At 47.2% G+C, this 16,311-nt stretch overlaps 1 protein-coding gene across 1 annotated transcript in view; it reads left to right on the top strand.

Annotated features, from left to right (window-relative positions):
- Positions 1 to 16,311, top strand: part of LOC146822940 (putative thiopurine S-methyltransferase) — a 251,273-nt gene that overhangs the window by 120,037 nt on the left and 114,925 nt on the right. The window contains exon 3 of the mRNA XM_085607092.1: positions 1,601 to 1,733. Within this exon, the coding sequence (XP_085463218.1) occupies positions 1,601 to 1,733 (133 nt within the window). The remainder of the gene's footprint in view (positions 1 to 1,600; positions 1,734 to 16,311) is intronic.

Genomic DNA, 16,311 nt, shown 5'->3' with positions numbered 1-16,311 from the left:
GAAGATCTGTAATGTCATAACAAGTCTGGGAGGGAGTGCCGGCTCCGAAGGGGCCGAGGAGCGATGGCCTGACCCCTCTTAACATCACCCAGAGAGGCGGACATTTTAAAACAAACAAGTGTCGGGGATTAGGGCCAGCAGCGGGCCGCAGAGGCGGTCCATGCCCACAGGGGGCAAGGGGAGGGCGGCACACACTTCAGGAGCTAGTTCGAGGGAAGGGCCGGCTTTTCTGTGATCTGTATGTTGGAGAAGACAAGGGGATTACCTAGAGTAGTGAGTGCAAAAGAGGATAAAAAACTGGAAACGGAAAAGGGACAGAAAGAAATACAATACAGAAAAAAAACAGGAGGAAAGAGTATGAGAAGTAAATTAAAGTAAGTAAACATACAAGACAGAACAATGAAAACGGATAATGCTAAAGAGCCATAGCAAGGCAAAAGGAGAAAGAAAATGTGGCAAATTAAAAAGAAACATATAGAAAGAACCATAATGGATGCTGTAGAAAGCGAAATCAATAAATGTTAGGTCATTCGGACAAGAGAAAAAGAATGAAAGTTAAAAATAAAATGGATAAAAACAAGAGAGCTTGATAGAAAGCGATCAGAAGGGGGATATCTAAAAGATATACCATCCCTCTTTAAATGCAAAACCCAGCAAGAACAATATCCCAGACAGAGGCTCAGATAGAGATTGAGCGGGCGGTGGGAGGAAAATAAGGGCTGGCAGAGCAGGCAGAGATAGGCGAAGACTGCGCTACATGAAGTAAGCTCAGCCAAGGGCGGGGGAGGGCAGAAGAGGTAACGAGCGATGACATGAAAGGGTGCCCGCAGAGAGGCTTTTAATTATCCATGACAACAAAGGAAAGGCAGATGGCCGCGCGTGCACGTGCACTCAAGCTTGTAACCAGCCAGCAAATGCCTGGGTAGCACTTTCGAGATCCCCTTTACTAAAAGTCGAGCAACAGCGCATGCGCTGTTCTAGGCTCGACCTAAAAACGAGGAGAAATAAAGCATTTCTCCTCGTTTTGCCAAGTTAAGACCAGGTTTTCCCTGGTCATAATTTTGGCGCTGCCTCCTATTTACTCTGCCCTTGTAAATAGGGGGCGTCGTCAAAATCAATGGGAGTTGCGGTGGAACGCCCACTGCAACACCCACTGCCCACCCCTTTCACGCTAAGCATTGCGTGAAAGGGAGCCTTATTTACAAGGCAGCGTTCAGCCACGTTGAGTGGCTTAACGCTGCCTTGTAAATAAGGCGAAGCACCTTTCGCCGCGGGAACATCGCCAAAAGTGACATTCCTGGCGATGGGGGCTTGTACATATGCCCCTAAAATCCTTAGTAATTCGGGTATTTTTTGTGTGCACAGGTGTGTTTATTTTTTTCAAATTACTGTTTTAATGTTTGAAATTTAAATCCTACAAATTCCTTGGGGCTCACCGGATTTCAGTGGTGACTCAATGGGGGTCCTCAGGAGTCAAAAGTTTGGGAACCACTGCTCCAGAACATAAACTCATAAGTATATCATGGCTGCATATCATGTCACTGTGTGACATCTAATAACACAAGAATTGAAATGCTAACCTTCTTTAATGTTTCTTTAGGTTAGCAGATATGGGACACATGATTACTGGAGTGGACGTTAGTGAAATTGGACTAAGAGACTTCTTCACTGAACAAAATGTTCCATATGTTGAAGAAGATGTTCCTGAAATACCGGGGGCCAAATTGTTTAAGGTTTGATTTGTACATTAAAGTTATAGCTAACTTCACCTGCATTGTAACCCTCTGATTGTTTCCCCTTTTAGTGTTTTAAGATTGAAACAGTGGATTTGGTTTGCAAGTATTCATTGAAGACTAAACACATTTTGCACCAGAAGGCCTCCTTCAAAGGCTGATTCTCATTACAGTTTGCTTTTTCTTATTCTACTATTCCCAAATAGTGGTATACTGACGATACCATCTGTGATGGCAATGGGAACTGATTCTCCAAGCACTTGAACATGAGAGGTGGATGCAGCAATTAGCTACAGGCGCACCTCTTCCACAACATCATATCTGCCCCATAAATGTAAATGCAGTACAGTGCTTATATTCAAATACTTGTGTTACTTCATTTTCCAAGGTAAAGTATCAACATTAGTAGAGAAAATCTATGATTGTACTTGTCTGGTGGTAGATACACATGCTTTGTATACTTCTGCCATTTAATGTTGGGCTCAGGCATTTGCCAGTTGTTTTTCTCGTAAGAAGGGTCTCACGTCACTTGGTGGACACGGCGCATGGGCACTGGCTTCATGTTAGATTGTTCTGCGCCCCGGGTTCGGATGTGTTCCGAGAGGGCCCGAGTTTCTCGTGTGCTGAACACGTTTCTTCAGCCTCAACAATTCCCTTTTGATCCTGGTGCACTGGATAGGACTAGTCACCATTCCTTCTGACACATCAATACCTCCAGAGACCCTGAAACCCGTTGCTCAACTCTTGTGGCAACCGGATCCCCTTGTCAACCAACTGCACCATATGGGGGCCAGTGTCATTTCCAGACCGCCAACATTAGAGAATGCTGATCCCATATTGCTGATGGTATGGCCACCTTTTCCAAATTGAACCTCGCTGTCCGATACCAAAAGACGCTGAGGCACCAAAGGAACTGGCGTTAGGCAAACCACAAGATGTACCAACAAGCGAAGCCCCCAAACATCTTTCTTTTGGTGTTACCAAGGTTGATTATGAAGTGCCTCGCAGTGGTGGCTGCACATCTGCGAAGAGAGAGAATTCATGACTTCCCTCAACCTCAGCGATTGGCTGATCAAGAGGAGCAGCAGGCTGCAGTGTCTAGACCACACACATGCAGGAGTTTCCTTGTTTCACAGACAGCGACCCCAGCAGATATGGAAAGCCTAGCCTAACCAGCAAAGAGTGACTGCCATTCAGCAGCTGTTGCCTCTTTTTCAGCACAAACGTCAGCTTATGGTCTGGACTGTGATGCGCATTCTAGGAATTATGGGCTCCTGCGTCACCTTTGTATCTCAGACTAGGCTACTTATGCGCCCTCTGAACTTCTGAAGGAGTGCCTCATAGTACAGTGGTCCAAGCAGAGGGTAACTTAAAAGATCTAGGGCCTGATTCACAAAGGTAAATGTACACTTTTGTGTATGTTTACGATTGCTTGCTATTGGCAGAGGGTTTTAAAAGTAGTATCTTTATGATTATGGAGTCTACACTCCTAAAAAGACCTGTCTTTTTATGTGTGAATACTCTGCGCTTGTAAAGATACTACTCGTAAATCCCTTTGTGAATAGCAAACAATTGTAAACTTACACAGAAGTGTAAGTTTACCTTTGTGAATCAGGCCCCTAATGTTGTTACAGGCTAGGATTCACCTCTCTCGCCAGTGGTGGAACAGCAACAACTTGTTGCAGGGCAGGCCTTTCATAGACCCCGTTCTGCGGGTGACCATTGCCACAGCCTCTCTCACAGGTTTGGATGTTCATCTCAACGACATCACTTTGCAGGGAATTTGGCCCCCTCATCAACTGATTCGCCACATCAACTACCTGGAACCGCTAGCCGTTCATCTGACTGTCAAAGTCTTCCTCCAGTTAATTCAGGACCAAGTTTTCCTCATCAAGACAGACAACATGACTGCCATGTACTACCTACTGAAACAGGACGGCACACACGCTCCCCAGCTGTCACAACGTTGGGAATTTGTCATTGGGCACTTTGCCACAGCATACACCTCATGAAGGTACACCTTTTGGAGGTGGACAATTACTTTGTGGACCTACTCAGCAGGACGCATCAACAAGCTCACAAGTGGGAAATCAAACCAAAAGTTCTACATTGAAACTCCCAACATTGTGGCACCCCACAGATAAACCTTTTCGGGACCTCAGAAAATGCTTAATGCCCAAACTTTGCTTCCAGATACCCACAGTCCTTGGGCAATGCACTGGCGATGAATTTGTCAGGGACATTTGCCTACACTTTTCCTCATTTCCCACTACTTCCCTAGATGGTGAGGAAGTTGAGGCAAACATCACTGATGCTCATACTGGTAGCTCCTACTAGGGCCAGACAACTCTGGTATTCCACTCTCTGGGAGATATCATCAGCCCTCTTGAGAGGTTCCCGCTCAGGCTGGACCTTCTCTTACAGAGTCAATGTCAACCCTGGTCTACAGACCACAGACAATTCAACCTGGTGATCCAGCACTTAGAGTCCTAGAATTCAGGTTTCTCAGACTTCTCTAATGTATGTCAATCTTAAGAGAAGCTTGACGGCACACAACACAGGCCTGCTACGCTGCAAAATGCAAAAGGTTAGCTCACTACTGTATTTCCAAAAATCTGGATCTGTTAAAGCCTACTGTCCAGAACATCATCTGCTACCTCACACACTTGAAACAGTCAGGTCTTGCCTACACCTCCATATGTTTGCAATTAGCTGCTGTTGCAGCTTAAATGTAGAACAAAGTACATTCATCCCTTTTAGAATTCCGGATGTTAAAGCATTCAGGGAAGGTCTCAAGAGGGTTATCCCAGAGAGTGCCTCCTAACCTCGGTTAGAATCTTAATACAGCCGGGGGGCGCTAGGTGGCGCACGTGCTGAATGGCCGCCATTCAGTGAGGCTCCTGCAGTCCGGCTGAAATCCTTCATTTATCCTGGTCCAATATCTTAGCTATGCCCAGGAACTAACAAGGGGCAGCAGCTGAACTAATGCGGAGAAGGTGTAGCTGAGTGGAGCGGTGCTGGCGGTGTTCCTCTGCGGCGATCTGCGGGAGACGGCCGTGGCCGGGCGGCGCTCCTGGCCTGTCTGGAGTGGTGAGCGGGGAGGAGCGTACGCGAGGTCTGGGTCGTCCATGCGGCGGCTGGGCCGCTCTTCTGTAATGACGGCGTTGCGGCAGTAATTTGGCTACATCGAGGCCGGAGAGACGGTGGCTCGCCCCCGACGCACACCGCGGAGCACCTTTCGTGAATCGGTGAGCCCAGCACTGAAGCGGTGAGCGTGGGGAATATACTCAACTCGTCCCGGTGGCGGACAGGCGTGGCAGACGGGGCGTCCTTTATCTACTGGCCATACGAAATTGTAGTGCTGCTCGGCTGAGGCAGAGCCTTTCCCCTGCATGCGCACCTGGAATGGGGGATAGTTATATGTGCTTCCCTGGATGACTTACGCATTGGTGTGGGCACGGACAAAAACGCGCACTCTTGCAGGCTTATGGGTAGATTGAGGCGGCGGCTGGCTGCTTGGGCTTGATACTGCTACCTGCTACGACGCTTACTGCCCAAATCAACACAGGACAGTGGGAGCTTCAGCAGTGGGGGTGCATCGCTTGCTTAATATAGCTTACCAGGGAGGATCAGAGCGCCATTGTTGTGAGGCAGAGCGAAAATGCGACAAGTTGCAGGCAGACACCGGACGGAGGCACATATCTCCCCACGGAGCCGGTAGTGACCACTGGGACACGTTTGGGTGGTGGAGAGGCAGGTCGAGAGGTGGAAAGTTCTGGTGGCGGCTGAGCAGTGATCGAGTGTGGGCCCGGGCATAGCGGCTGACTCGTATGCATCGGACCTAACAGGCTGAACAAGCTCGTTCGCCATAATAGCATTGCGCAGACAACAATAAGGGTGGACTGCAGAGAGCGTCTGTCCTGTTTCCCCTACCCCTACGCAGTGCCACTGGATGGTTGTTCCGTGGTAGGGTGTCATAATGGGGAAAACAGACGCACGCGAACCGCGACTCACGTTTGAGGCTAAAAAGGGCGCCCGGCCGCACTCGGATGATGACAGCGGGGCAGAAGGGATACAGCATGATCACCCTACGGCATCGGGCGCGGATTTGAAGTCGTTACTGGCGGAGGTCTGACAAGGATTTGCAACTATCGCAGACAAGATGGACACGCTGACAACTTGCATGGGCGCCATCGCTAGTAAAATTGAGGGGCATGACACTCGCATAAAAGATGCCGAACAGCGAATATCTGAGACGGAAGATACTACAGCTCGCATGCAAACCACAGTCACGCAAATGGATAAGCTGTTAAAAATCATTGCCGCCAAGAATGAGGACATAGAGGTGTGCAGTAGGAGAAATAATATCCGCATTTTAGGAATACCAGAGAGTACGAACACAGGCAAGCTCGAAGAGTATGTTGAAAAGCTCATTAGAGCGGCGGTGGGCACAGAACTTCTGTCTGCGCATTTTATTGTGGAGCGGGCACATCGCTCGCTCGGGCCTCGGCCACCCCCGGGGAGCACGCCAGACCTATCATCGCACGCCTCTTAAATTATAGAGACAGAGATACCGCCTTAAGGGTGGCTAGAGAGAAAAAACAATTGCAATATGAGGGAGTGTCCTTCACCATGTACCCGGACTTCACACTGCATGTGCAAGAGGAACGGCGGAAATTTCTCTCGGTGAAACAAAAATTGAGACAAGTCAATCTGGACTATGCATTACTCTACCCGGCGCGTCTTCGCATCACCCATCAGGGAACACACATGATCTGCACTACACCTCAGCAAGCGGAAGACTTTCTTAAAATGTTCAAGAAACACAAGCGTGTGTCTCCCGCATCGGATTAATCTTTGGGCACGCAGACATCGGATGTGGAATGAGTTCTCCCAGGGCAGGCGGGGGGAGTGTGGGTGTGCATCTCCACTGGGTACCATGTGCGGCAGCATAATACTGCGGCAGGAGATTTCAATACTAAGTTCTGGGCTCTCAGAGACATCCCATGCTTCAAGTTCAGCTACGTTTAATTAGGACACACTATGTGTTTAAGCCGGACACCCTCAAAGCTTCCCTGGGACACTGGTCAGTGACATTGGTTACCTGGCGAGGCGAGAGGTCTACGTGGGCCACCTGGCGAAAAATCCTCAAAAGGGTGTACCCCACTATGTTTCCTTTGAGATGTTTGATTACGTATTTTGTTTTCTCCCTCGTAGAGCTCATTTGAGTTCAGATGGAGGCTTGTATTGTACTAGCAGGATTTTTGGGTGTTGGGGAGGGGGGTGGGCTGGATGAACCTGGCATAGTTGGGATGCTTCAGTGGGTGGGGGGCGGTGAGGGGGGGAAAGTTACAGGTTGTGTTCTCTATGGCAGGTACATCATGTTCAGGCACAATGGAAGGTTCACATATCTGTTGCGGAATATTGTCGCACTTGTATGGCATATATATCGAAATGGGTGGTGACGGGATGGCTACGGTAGATGAAAGCACACTGAAGATTTTGTCTTGGAATATCGGGGGCTCAGGAGATTCGCAAAAGCGTAGGCAAATATTGGCGTACCTGGATCGACAGCAGATACAAGTAGTGCTTTTGCAGGAAACACATCTTAACCCGAGAACCTCTACCATGTTTGCGAATAAGTGGGCGGATACGAGATTGTTTGCTTCCTATTCCACATATGCACGGGGTGTTGCTATACTGATAAAAAAGAAGGTCCCGTTTTCGCTGACTGGGGTAATAGAGGACCCCAATGGGCGATATGTAATAGCATGGGGGCGACTGGGTAGGGAGTCGGTCACCTTGGCAAACTGCTATGGCCCCAATGTAGATACGCCTGAGTTCTTCACCATGGTATGGGGGAAAATACTCAACGTCGGTTCCACTCATATAATATGGGGAGGTGACTTTAATGTGGCCCTGCACCCGAACTGTGACCGATCTAACCCAGCACCGCACCATTACAATCACTCTCAGGGGGTGATGCAGGGCATCATGGAGGAGGGAGGATTGATAGACAGTTGGTGCTACCGTCACCCACAGGGGAAAGAAGGAACGCACTTTACATCACACACAGGAACATGGGCGCGTATCGACTATTGTCTGTTGTCACAAGGTCTGGGCCCCACTATCCGTAATGTTATTCATCCTGCCAGGACGCTCTCAGATCATTGTCTCGTGAAGCTAACGCTGGCTATGCCTGGATATGCTTGGCCTCGCCCATGTTGGAGATTACAGCCGCATGCTTGTCTGGATGCAGCCTTCCAGACTGAATTGGGGCAAGAAATAAAAGATTTCTTCGTTAGAAATAAAGGGTCTGTGGAAAGCGTGGAGATAATATGGGAGGCGTTTAAGGTTACCATCAGGGGGTACTGTATATCCAAGAGCTTTGGAGTCCTCCGGGACATACAGAGAACGATCTATAAATTAGACCGAGAACTGAAGGTACTTGAGAGGAGGATGGGGGGAGCTGGATCGGGGCAGGTACAGAAGGAGTTTAGAGAAAAGCTCTTGAAATATGAAGAGGCTGCGATGAGAGAAGTGAAATTCAAAGGACGATATTGGGTGGCTCGTAAAAATGGTGAGGGGGAACGACCGGGGAAAGCGTTGGCAGAAGTAACGAGATGTCCCAGATGTCAGACTCACATACTGGAGATAGATGGGCCGGGGGAGCTTACCTATCGCGAAACGCCTGCCATACTTGAAGTATTCACTACACATTATAAGGCGCTATATACGTCACAACGACATGGCGCTATAGAGCTTGATGACTTCCTAGGGGACGTGACGCTCAGTTGGTTAAGTGATACGCACCAAGGGTTTCTCTGTTTACCTTTTGAAATCGATGAAATTAGAGAAGCTATTATGCAGCTCCAAAATGGGAAGGCGTCGGGGTCTGATGGGATTCCCGCTGAATTCTACAAGAGTTATATGGACATAATGGCTCCGGGCCTCAAAGAGTTATATGAGGAGTCGGGATACTCCCCCCTATGATGAGGGAAGCGCTGGTTACATCCCTATTAAAACCTGGAAAAACCCCCAACTCCTGTGACTCATATCGCCCATTGTCACTAATTAATTGTGACACCAAAATATTGGCCAAGGTACTGGCTAACCGCCTTACTCTTCTCATGGACAAGCTTACACTCCCTGACCAATCAGGATTTGTTCCTGGTAGAGCCACCTCCCATAACCTCTGCACCCTATTCTCTCTGCTTCAGACAGTGGCGCCGGATTTCCCGGTGGCCGCGGTTTTCTTGGACGCCACTAAGGCGTTTGATTCCGTGGAATGGGAGTACCTCTTTGGAGTGCTGCGGCATATGGGCTTCCCACCGCTATTCATATCCTGGATCCAATTATTATACCATCAGCCTACAGCTAAAATATTGATCAATGGGCATATATCTCCGGCGCTTCCCATCTCGAGGGGCACCCGTCAGGGATGTCCATTATCCCCCCTCTTATTTGCCATAGCGGTCGAACCACTGGCCTCTAGGCTACGGCAGCGCCACCAGGATAAGGCTTTCCGATGCTGCCTACGCCCAATTTTAATCTCCTTATATGCAGATGAAATAACATTATATATTAGGGACCCCCAACATAATATAAACCCGGTGCTGAGGGAATTTATAGAGTTCGGTCAATTGTCTGGTATCAACATTAATTGGGGGAAGTCCCAAGTCTTTCCTCTCACACCAGCGGTCTCTGAATTCCCACTTGACTTTCCATTGGAGTGGTGTGACACGGACCTTAGATATCTGGGTATACAGGTGACCAGGGAGAGGGAGGAAACGATCCGGCTCAACTATGGCACAGCTATCACTAAGCTTCAAAACAATGTTACGCGCTGGATCTCATTGCCTCTGTCACTGACAGGGCGGGCCTCCCTTATAAAAATGATCGTGCTTCCACAATTCTTATATCTTTTTTTTAAATATTCCATATAATCCTGGGCCTTTCTTTTTTAAAACCCTACGTGCTGATCTTAGAAGGCTCCTATGGGGAGGGAAACAGCCCAGGCTTAGGTGGACCATTCTCACTAGGCCATACGAACATGGTGGGTTTGATATTCCAGATTTACGTCTATTATTTAAGCGCACAAGCCCACTATGCATATTATTGGATCTAATCCTCCCGTTACATGCCACAGATAGCTACCGAAGACTGGCTTGCAGAGCCGATCCCACTAAATGGCATAATCCATGGTCCCAGTCGCACGAGAGCAACGCCGCCCACTACAGTTACTAGTACAGTCGATGCTTGGCATTGTGAAGCGGATATCCTATCTATATCATTCATATATTCATCGCGGTTGCCGCTCACTTACCATCCCGGGGTGTCCCTTCTGCAGGAAACGGGGTTTCAAAACTTATGCAAACATCTACATGTTACTACATGGGGAGATCTATTTCGTGAGGGAACGTTCCGCTCTTCGGAGCATTTATTTCAGGGATTGCAATCCACTCCTCTGGATATCTTCCTTTATGTGCGGCTGCGACAGGGGATGAGGGCACTCCTCCCAGAATTTCCTAATGAACCAGCAAATTTTGCTCCACTGCATGAAATGCTGGGTTCCAAAGAGGGGAAACATCTAGTCTCAGGCGTATACAGGTGCATAAGTGCTCAGCAGGTAATGACCTCTGTACCTGCCCGTAGGCACTGGGATGAAGAGATGTGGCGGGTGCTGACTGATGAACAATGGGACTACTGTTGTGCACAAACCTCTCAAATATCGGCGAGCTGAGTGATACATTATAAATTCCTACAGCGTTTATATTACACACCTGCAAAGAAATATTGCTTCAAATTGCAAGATCATGATAGGTGTCATAGATGTGGAACGGAGGGGGCGGGCTTTTTGCACCTGGCATAGGAGTGTCCAGCGATACAGGAATATTAGAAACGGTTTTTTAACGCACTAGGGAAAATTATCAATATCCCGCTGGAGGACGACCCCATGGTGGCCCTCCTGGGCTATACTGCACAGATTCCCAAACCACATCGGAAACTGAGGTTCTGGACTTTTAAAAGTCCAGAGGTGTCAGGGAAACAACACCCGAAGACCCCTGAGTTCCTTCCTGTCTCGGTGCACAAATAAACAGAGACGCAGGTTTCTCGATGGTGGCGTCAGAGACCAAGATTTATTTACTTCAGGGACACAGAAGTCATAGGAACCACACAGAGGCAGAATCCACGAGACTGTTCAAATTGCATTAAGTGGGTTGTTCCTTAAATACACGAAAAATGTCTTTAGGCAACATTACACAAATATTTCTCAAGCCCAACCCGGTATCCCAAACAAACAGTAAATAGACATCAAACAATAATCAGTCGTAGGTTTTCGGTATTCGATCATGTCCCCTTGTCAGTTTTCCATTCTTTGCCCGATCCTCCCCATCATAAAAATCGTAACCTCCCCATTGTAAAAGCCCAGAAGGAGAGGAGCAGAGCCAGGTGCAAAGGATTGAAAAGTAGGATAAGAGGTGTTTATGGATCATAAACGGGCATGGCTACCGTCTTCGGCCTTTCAGTCAGGACAACAGACACGAGAACTAGTATAGCAGGACTGGCTTCAGGCAAGGGAGGCAGCTTGATTCTGCCTAGTCATGCAACGTGAGCCTTTCTCGGGGCTCGAGCTTACGTATCCTTAACAAGGTGATTCTGCCGGGGTCATCGCCCGTTCATTGACTATGTGAGGGCAAGAAACAAAATGGATGCCGTAACTAAAATGGATGCCATGACTTAACAACAGAATGCCCTATTTTTCAGTGAATTCATGCTAGTTGCGTAGCGAAAACTCTGTCAGGCATATAATGGATCATTTGCGGTTCATTGGTACCAAAATCGTGTCAGTACTACGATACCGAATACACGGGTTCGGATCGCTACAGAACCTCAGACCGTCCTTTTGCCCTTACATAGGCAATAACTTACTCTATGTCAGAGTCCATTTCTATGTTCATCAGGTCACTGATATGTTGTTGAAGCATTACTCTATCCCGTGGAGTATCTCTAAAAACAGGTGGTCTTCTTACACATGTCGAAGCACAAAGGCTACATAAGGCAGGACCACACTGAACAATGAGACAGCACGAAAATAAAAATACCAACGCAACACCAGTGACTATCAGAACCTTCCATCCCCACGCAGATAACAGACTCCAGAACCATCCCATTAATGACCAGTCACCTTCCTCTACATGAATAGAGTCAGAGATTTTGTGTAACTTAGAGATGGCCTTGTATACCGTTGGCACATTATCTGGGATAAAAACACAGCAACTCGATTGGATCATTTTACATACCCCACCTCGATCTGCAAGTAACACATCAAGGACCATACGGTTCTGTAACGTCATGAGGCGATCCGCTTGAAGCTCAGCTGTCAGGTTACTAAGGGCACCCGCCGTTTCGGTGATAGTGGATTCAACTACCCGTGTTAGTTGACGTAAGTTTCTACTGTTGGCCATAGGCCCCCAGAATGGAAGGAAACCTTTGAAGAAGTCTCCTGCTTCTTGGCCAGCAGTATCTTCTTTACTGAAAACACCTTTCACAACTCTAGTTTTGTGATAGTCCGGTGCAGCAGTGTATGTCGGAGGTAACAGTTGAGCGATATAACATGAGCCTGAGAAGTCAGCAGGCAGCCATGTGTATGCTCTGTCTTTGCAAACAAAATAGGTGCCCTTAGCAGCTAAAAATGCAGGGGAAGACTGTGACGGGAAAACGTATGTTTCGATACAGTCACTCTTCCCTAGTCGAGCTTTCGGATTCCTCCCATTTCCTTGCAAACAGACCTGACCTTGGTGAGGTGCGACCCAGATCGGAGTCGAGCTTTTACGTTTGTTCTCACCCAAAGTAATGCCATATTCCGTAACATTCCAACCCATGTAAACTCGCAATTCATCCTTGGGAATGAACGGAGTGTTATTGACGTCTCTAACCATGTCAGTGATTCCTTTTACCAAGGCTCTATTAGCAGAGTTATACCTAGTGGAACGCGGAGGTCGTGGAGGATAGGTCTCTAGGGCATAAGCGAACATGGTCTGGAATGCCCAGAATGATCCATTATAACGAAAGGGCAGAACCAGATAAGGGATGCCCTTGTCCATGGTATGTGGTATCAAGCCACACACCCAGCAGTTCGTTGTGTTAACCACTAGTTGATGTTGGTGCAAGAGCTGAATGAAAGTGTTATTTATAAACTCAGAGCGTCGAGCTTGCTCGTGGGCAGGAAAAGGATGGAAAGAATGAAGAGAAACAACAGTCGGAGAAACGGGAACATGGGGAGATACTGTAGATGTAACAGGTGTAAAGATCAACTGAATACCAAAAATAATTCCGCCTACCAAAGTTATTAAAACAATCAGAAGTGTCAGAGCACATTGCATTAGAAAACATTTGCTATACAATATGTCATATAGTATTGTCTTGTGCACATTTATGACGTTAACCCGTTGCAGTTCAGGAAGCTCCATCTTCTACAACCGTTCGCAACGGATGGTTTGTACCTGTTAAAAAATTGCCTCTGTCTACTCTGGGAGTTCCCAAAGTAAACAGAAGAAACCGACCTTGTGTCTGGTTCCCTGCAAATTAAAACAAGGCACACGTTACGACCCTACGGTAACCCAGACGGCAAGGTGAGAGAACAATGACAACAAAAAGATAAAAATTTAGAGCAAACTTCCTGACTGAATGGAATGCAATAAGATCAAAACAGTTTTCAAACAGAAAGGTAATTATGCAATGTCATTAGTTCATAGCATGAGAACGTAGATTATATCTGTACTTCCCGGGTCTTGTCTGATCTTGAAATAGCTGGTCTACAGGTGCAGAAATGTTTGACTCCACAGGTGACAAATGTTCACTTTGTACAACACTCTGTCCAAAGTTCAAAGGAGCGGTTCCTGTTGAGGTGTCAGAGTTCTGCGTTTCAGTTCGTGGGTGCGTTATGTACTAGGAACAGGTTCTGTCTCGGATACACCAAATCCCTGTCTAACCCAGTTGTCATAAGGGAGTGGGAGAGGGACACGCTTCGTATGGCTAGCGTGCACCCAATTCTTCCTTCCAGCTAGGCGTACAGCAGTTCTCGTTGTTAAGAGCACCTGGAACGGGCCCACGAATCTTGGCTGGAGGTTCCGAGTTCGCTCAAAATTCCGCACCACCACTTGGTCGCCTGGTTTCAACGTGTGGCCTGGACTCTCTGGCAGTTTGGGCAAGGATTCGAATACCTGTTGATGAATAAGGCTTAGTTTAGCAGTCAGGTCATAAAGATAATCAATCAACATTGGATATTCGATCTGTTTGAATTCCTTTGGCCTAGGGACTCCCCAAACATTAGCAGGACGACCGAACACAATCTCATATGGGCTAAGCCCTACTCGAGAGTGTACAGTCGCTCTGGTGGACAGTAGAGCTAAAGGTAGTGCATCTGGCCAAGATAGACCAGTGGAAGCTTGAATTTTAGCAAGTTTCAGCTTCAGGGTACCATTGTACCCTTCAATCAAACCTGCTGACTGTGGGTGATTCGCACTGTGGAATTTCTGGGTGATACCCAGACCCGTACACACACTCTTCATGACTTTCCCTACAAACTCACTTCCATTGTCCGACCAAACAATCCGTGGCATACCATACCCGGGGAAGTATTCTTTGAGGAGGATTTTGGCAGTGGACATAGCAGTGTTATCCTTTAATGGATATGCCTCAATCCATCTTGAAAAGGCACAGACTACCACTAGGACATACTTAAGATTGTTACACCTGTCCATGTGGATAAAATCCAACTGAATCACTTCAAAGGGACAAGAAGGGGGAGCAAAATGACCAGTTGGGGTTGGGGTTCCCTTGCCAGGATTATGCATAAGGCATATCATGCAGTTTTTCACCACTCTTTCCGCACACTTAGTAATTCCATCATTCTTCCATACTGGAGCTAACATTTTACAGCAGCCAGTAAAAGATCGTCTACGTATTGGATCAGAGCAACACCAGGAGGAAGTACAAGAGCATCTAATTGACTCTTCAATGCTTGGCTGTAAATTGAAGGGCTCTCACAATAACCTTGTGGAGCGCGTTTGAATCTGAAACTGCGACCTCCTAAGGAGAAACCAAAAATGTCTCTACTTTCCTCGGCTATCGGAATGCTGAAGAAGGCATTCTTCAAGTCGATCACTGTAAACCATGAGGCTGAGGCAGGAATCAACGTCAATAATGCAGTGATATCTGGTACCACAGGAAACTGCGGAATCACTATTCTGTTAACTTCTCTGAGGTCAATCACAAATCTGTAGATTGGAGGTTTAGATGGGTCAGTGCGTTTTAAAATCGGCAGAACAGGACTATTGCAGACATTTCCTCTAGTTTCCTCTATCACATCTTTCTGTATTAAGTCTTTCACAATCAGCAAGAGTGCACGTTCACCTTCATTCGAAATCCGATACTGTGGGATTCATGGGAATCTAACATTCGCTTTCAGACTTACCACATAAGGGGGAATTTCCAAGAGGCCTACATCGTTAGGACCAGTCGCCCAAAGAGTATCAGGGAGAGAACGCAGCTCCGGTGGGAGCTTATCCATCGACATATACATTGGAGAGATGACTCTTTTGCCTAATGTGATCTGTACTCCTGAAGGAGAACAGTACAGTGTCGCATGCAGGCGTTTCAACAGATCTAAACCAAGCAGATTTTCATTACAACCGGTTGTTAGGATAAGGGATAATTTGCTTCTAGTTCGCATGGCCCAACAGAAATTGATAAAGGACTAGAAACAGGATTATGAACAGGGGCGCCTGAGAAACCTACTGAAGTGTTCGTTAAGCCAGACAAAGGTGCGCCAGGGAGTTTCGCATGCATAATTGAACTTTTTGCCGCACCAGTATCCAACAGAAACGGTTCGACCACGCCTGATGTAACTACTGCGACATAAGGTCCACTCTGATCAACTGGAACTGATACTACTCCCTCTCTTTGCCTGTGGCTGTCCTAGTACTCGCTTCTCTGAATCTCTTCATTATGATCATAGTAATCTTCAACATGATACTGCGGTGATCTACCCGGTTGCGCAGGTTGTACATTTCGCTGATCGAAATAATTTGATGGGCGATCGGCCTGTGGTGTCATTGTACCACGTCCTCTACCTCTAGGAGCTTGCATAAACCCAACATTACCTCTCTGAGCTGGGACACCACTAGTCTGTGCGTGCAGTACCGGACACTCATTCTTATAATGACCCTCCTTTTTACAATAGGCACACTGATTCCATGCTAACTGTTGTCGAGAAAAACCATAATTATATCTTTGGGGCGTCCCTTGCTGGAATTGTGGCTGTTGCTGAAACTGGGGTCGCTGCTGTGAATCTGACTGATTCGAGCGAGGCGGATACGCCTGTTGCAATAGTACTTTAGTCTTTAAATCTTTCGTTTTCTTTTCTGACTTTTCCTTCTCTTCTTTCTCTCTATTCTCGTAATACTGAGCAGTTGCAAGTATCTGTGCTGTCGTCGACACTGCCCATGCACTTTCAGAATCCTTTAACTTGTTACTAAGCTCAGGTAGTAAATTAAACACGAACTTGTCGACA

Source organism: Triturus cristatus, chromosome 5_2, assembly GCF_964204655.1.
Source record: "Triturus cristatus chromosome 5_2, aTriCri1.1, whole genome shotgun sequence".
In the NCBI taxonomy this organism is placed as follows: Eukaryota; Metazoa; Chordata; class Amphibia; order Caudata; family Salamandridae; genus Triturus; species Triturus cristatus.
Note: the sequence above shows the minus strand (reverse complement) of the source record. Positions and strands in the feature narration are given on the sequence as shown.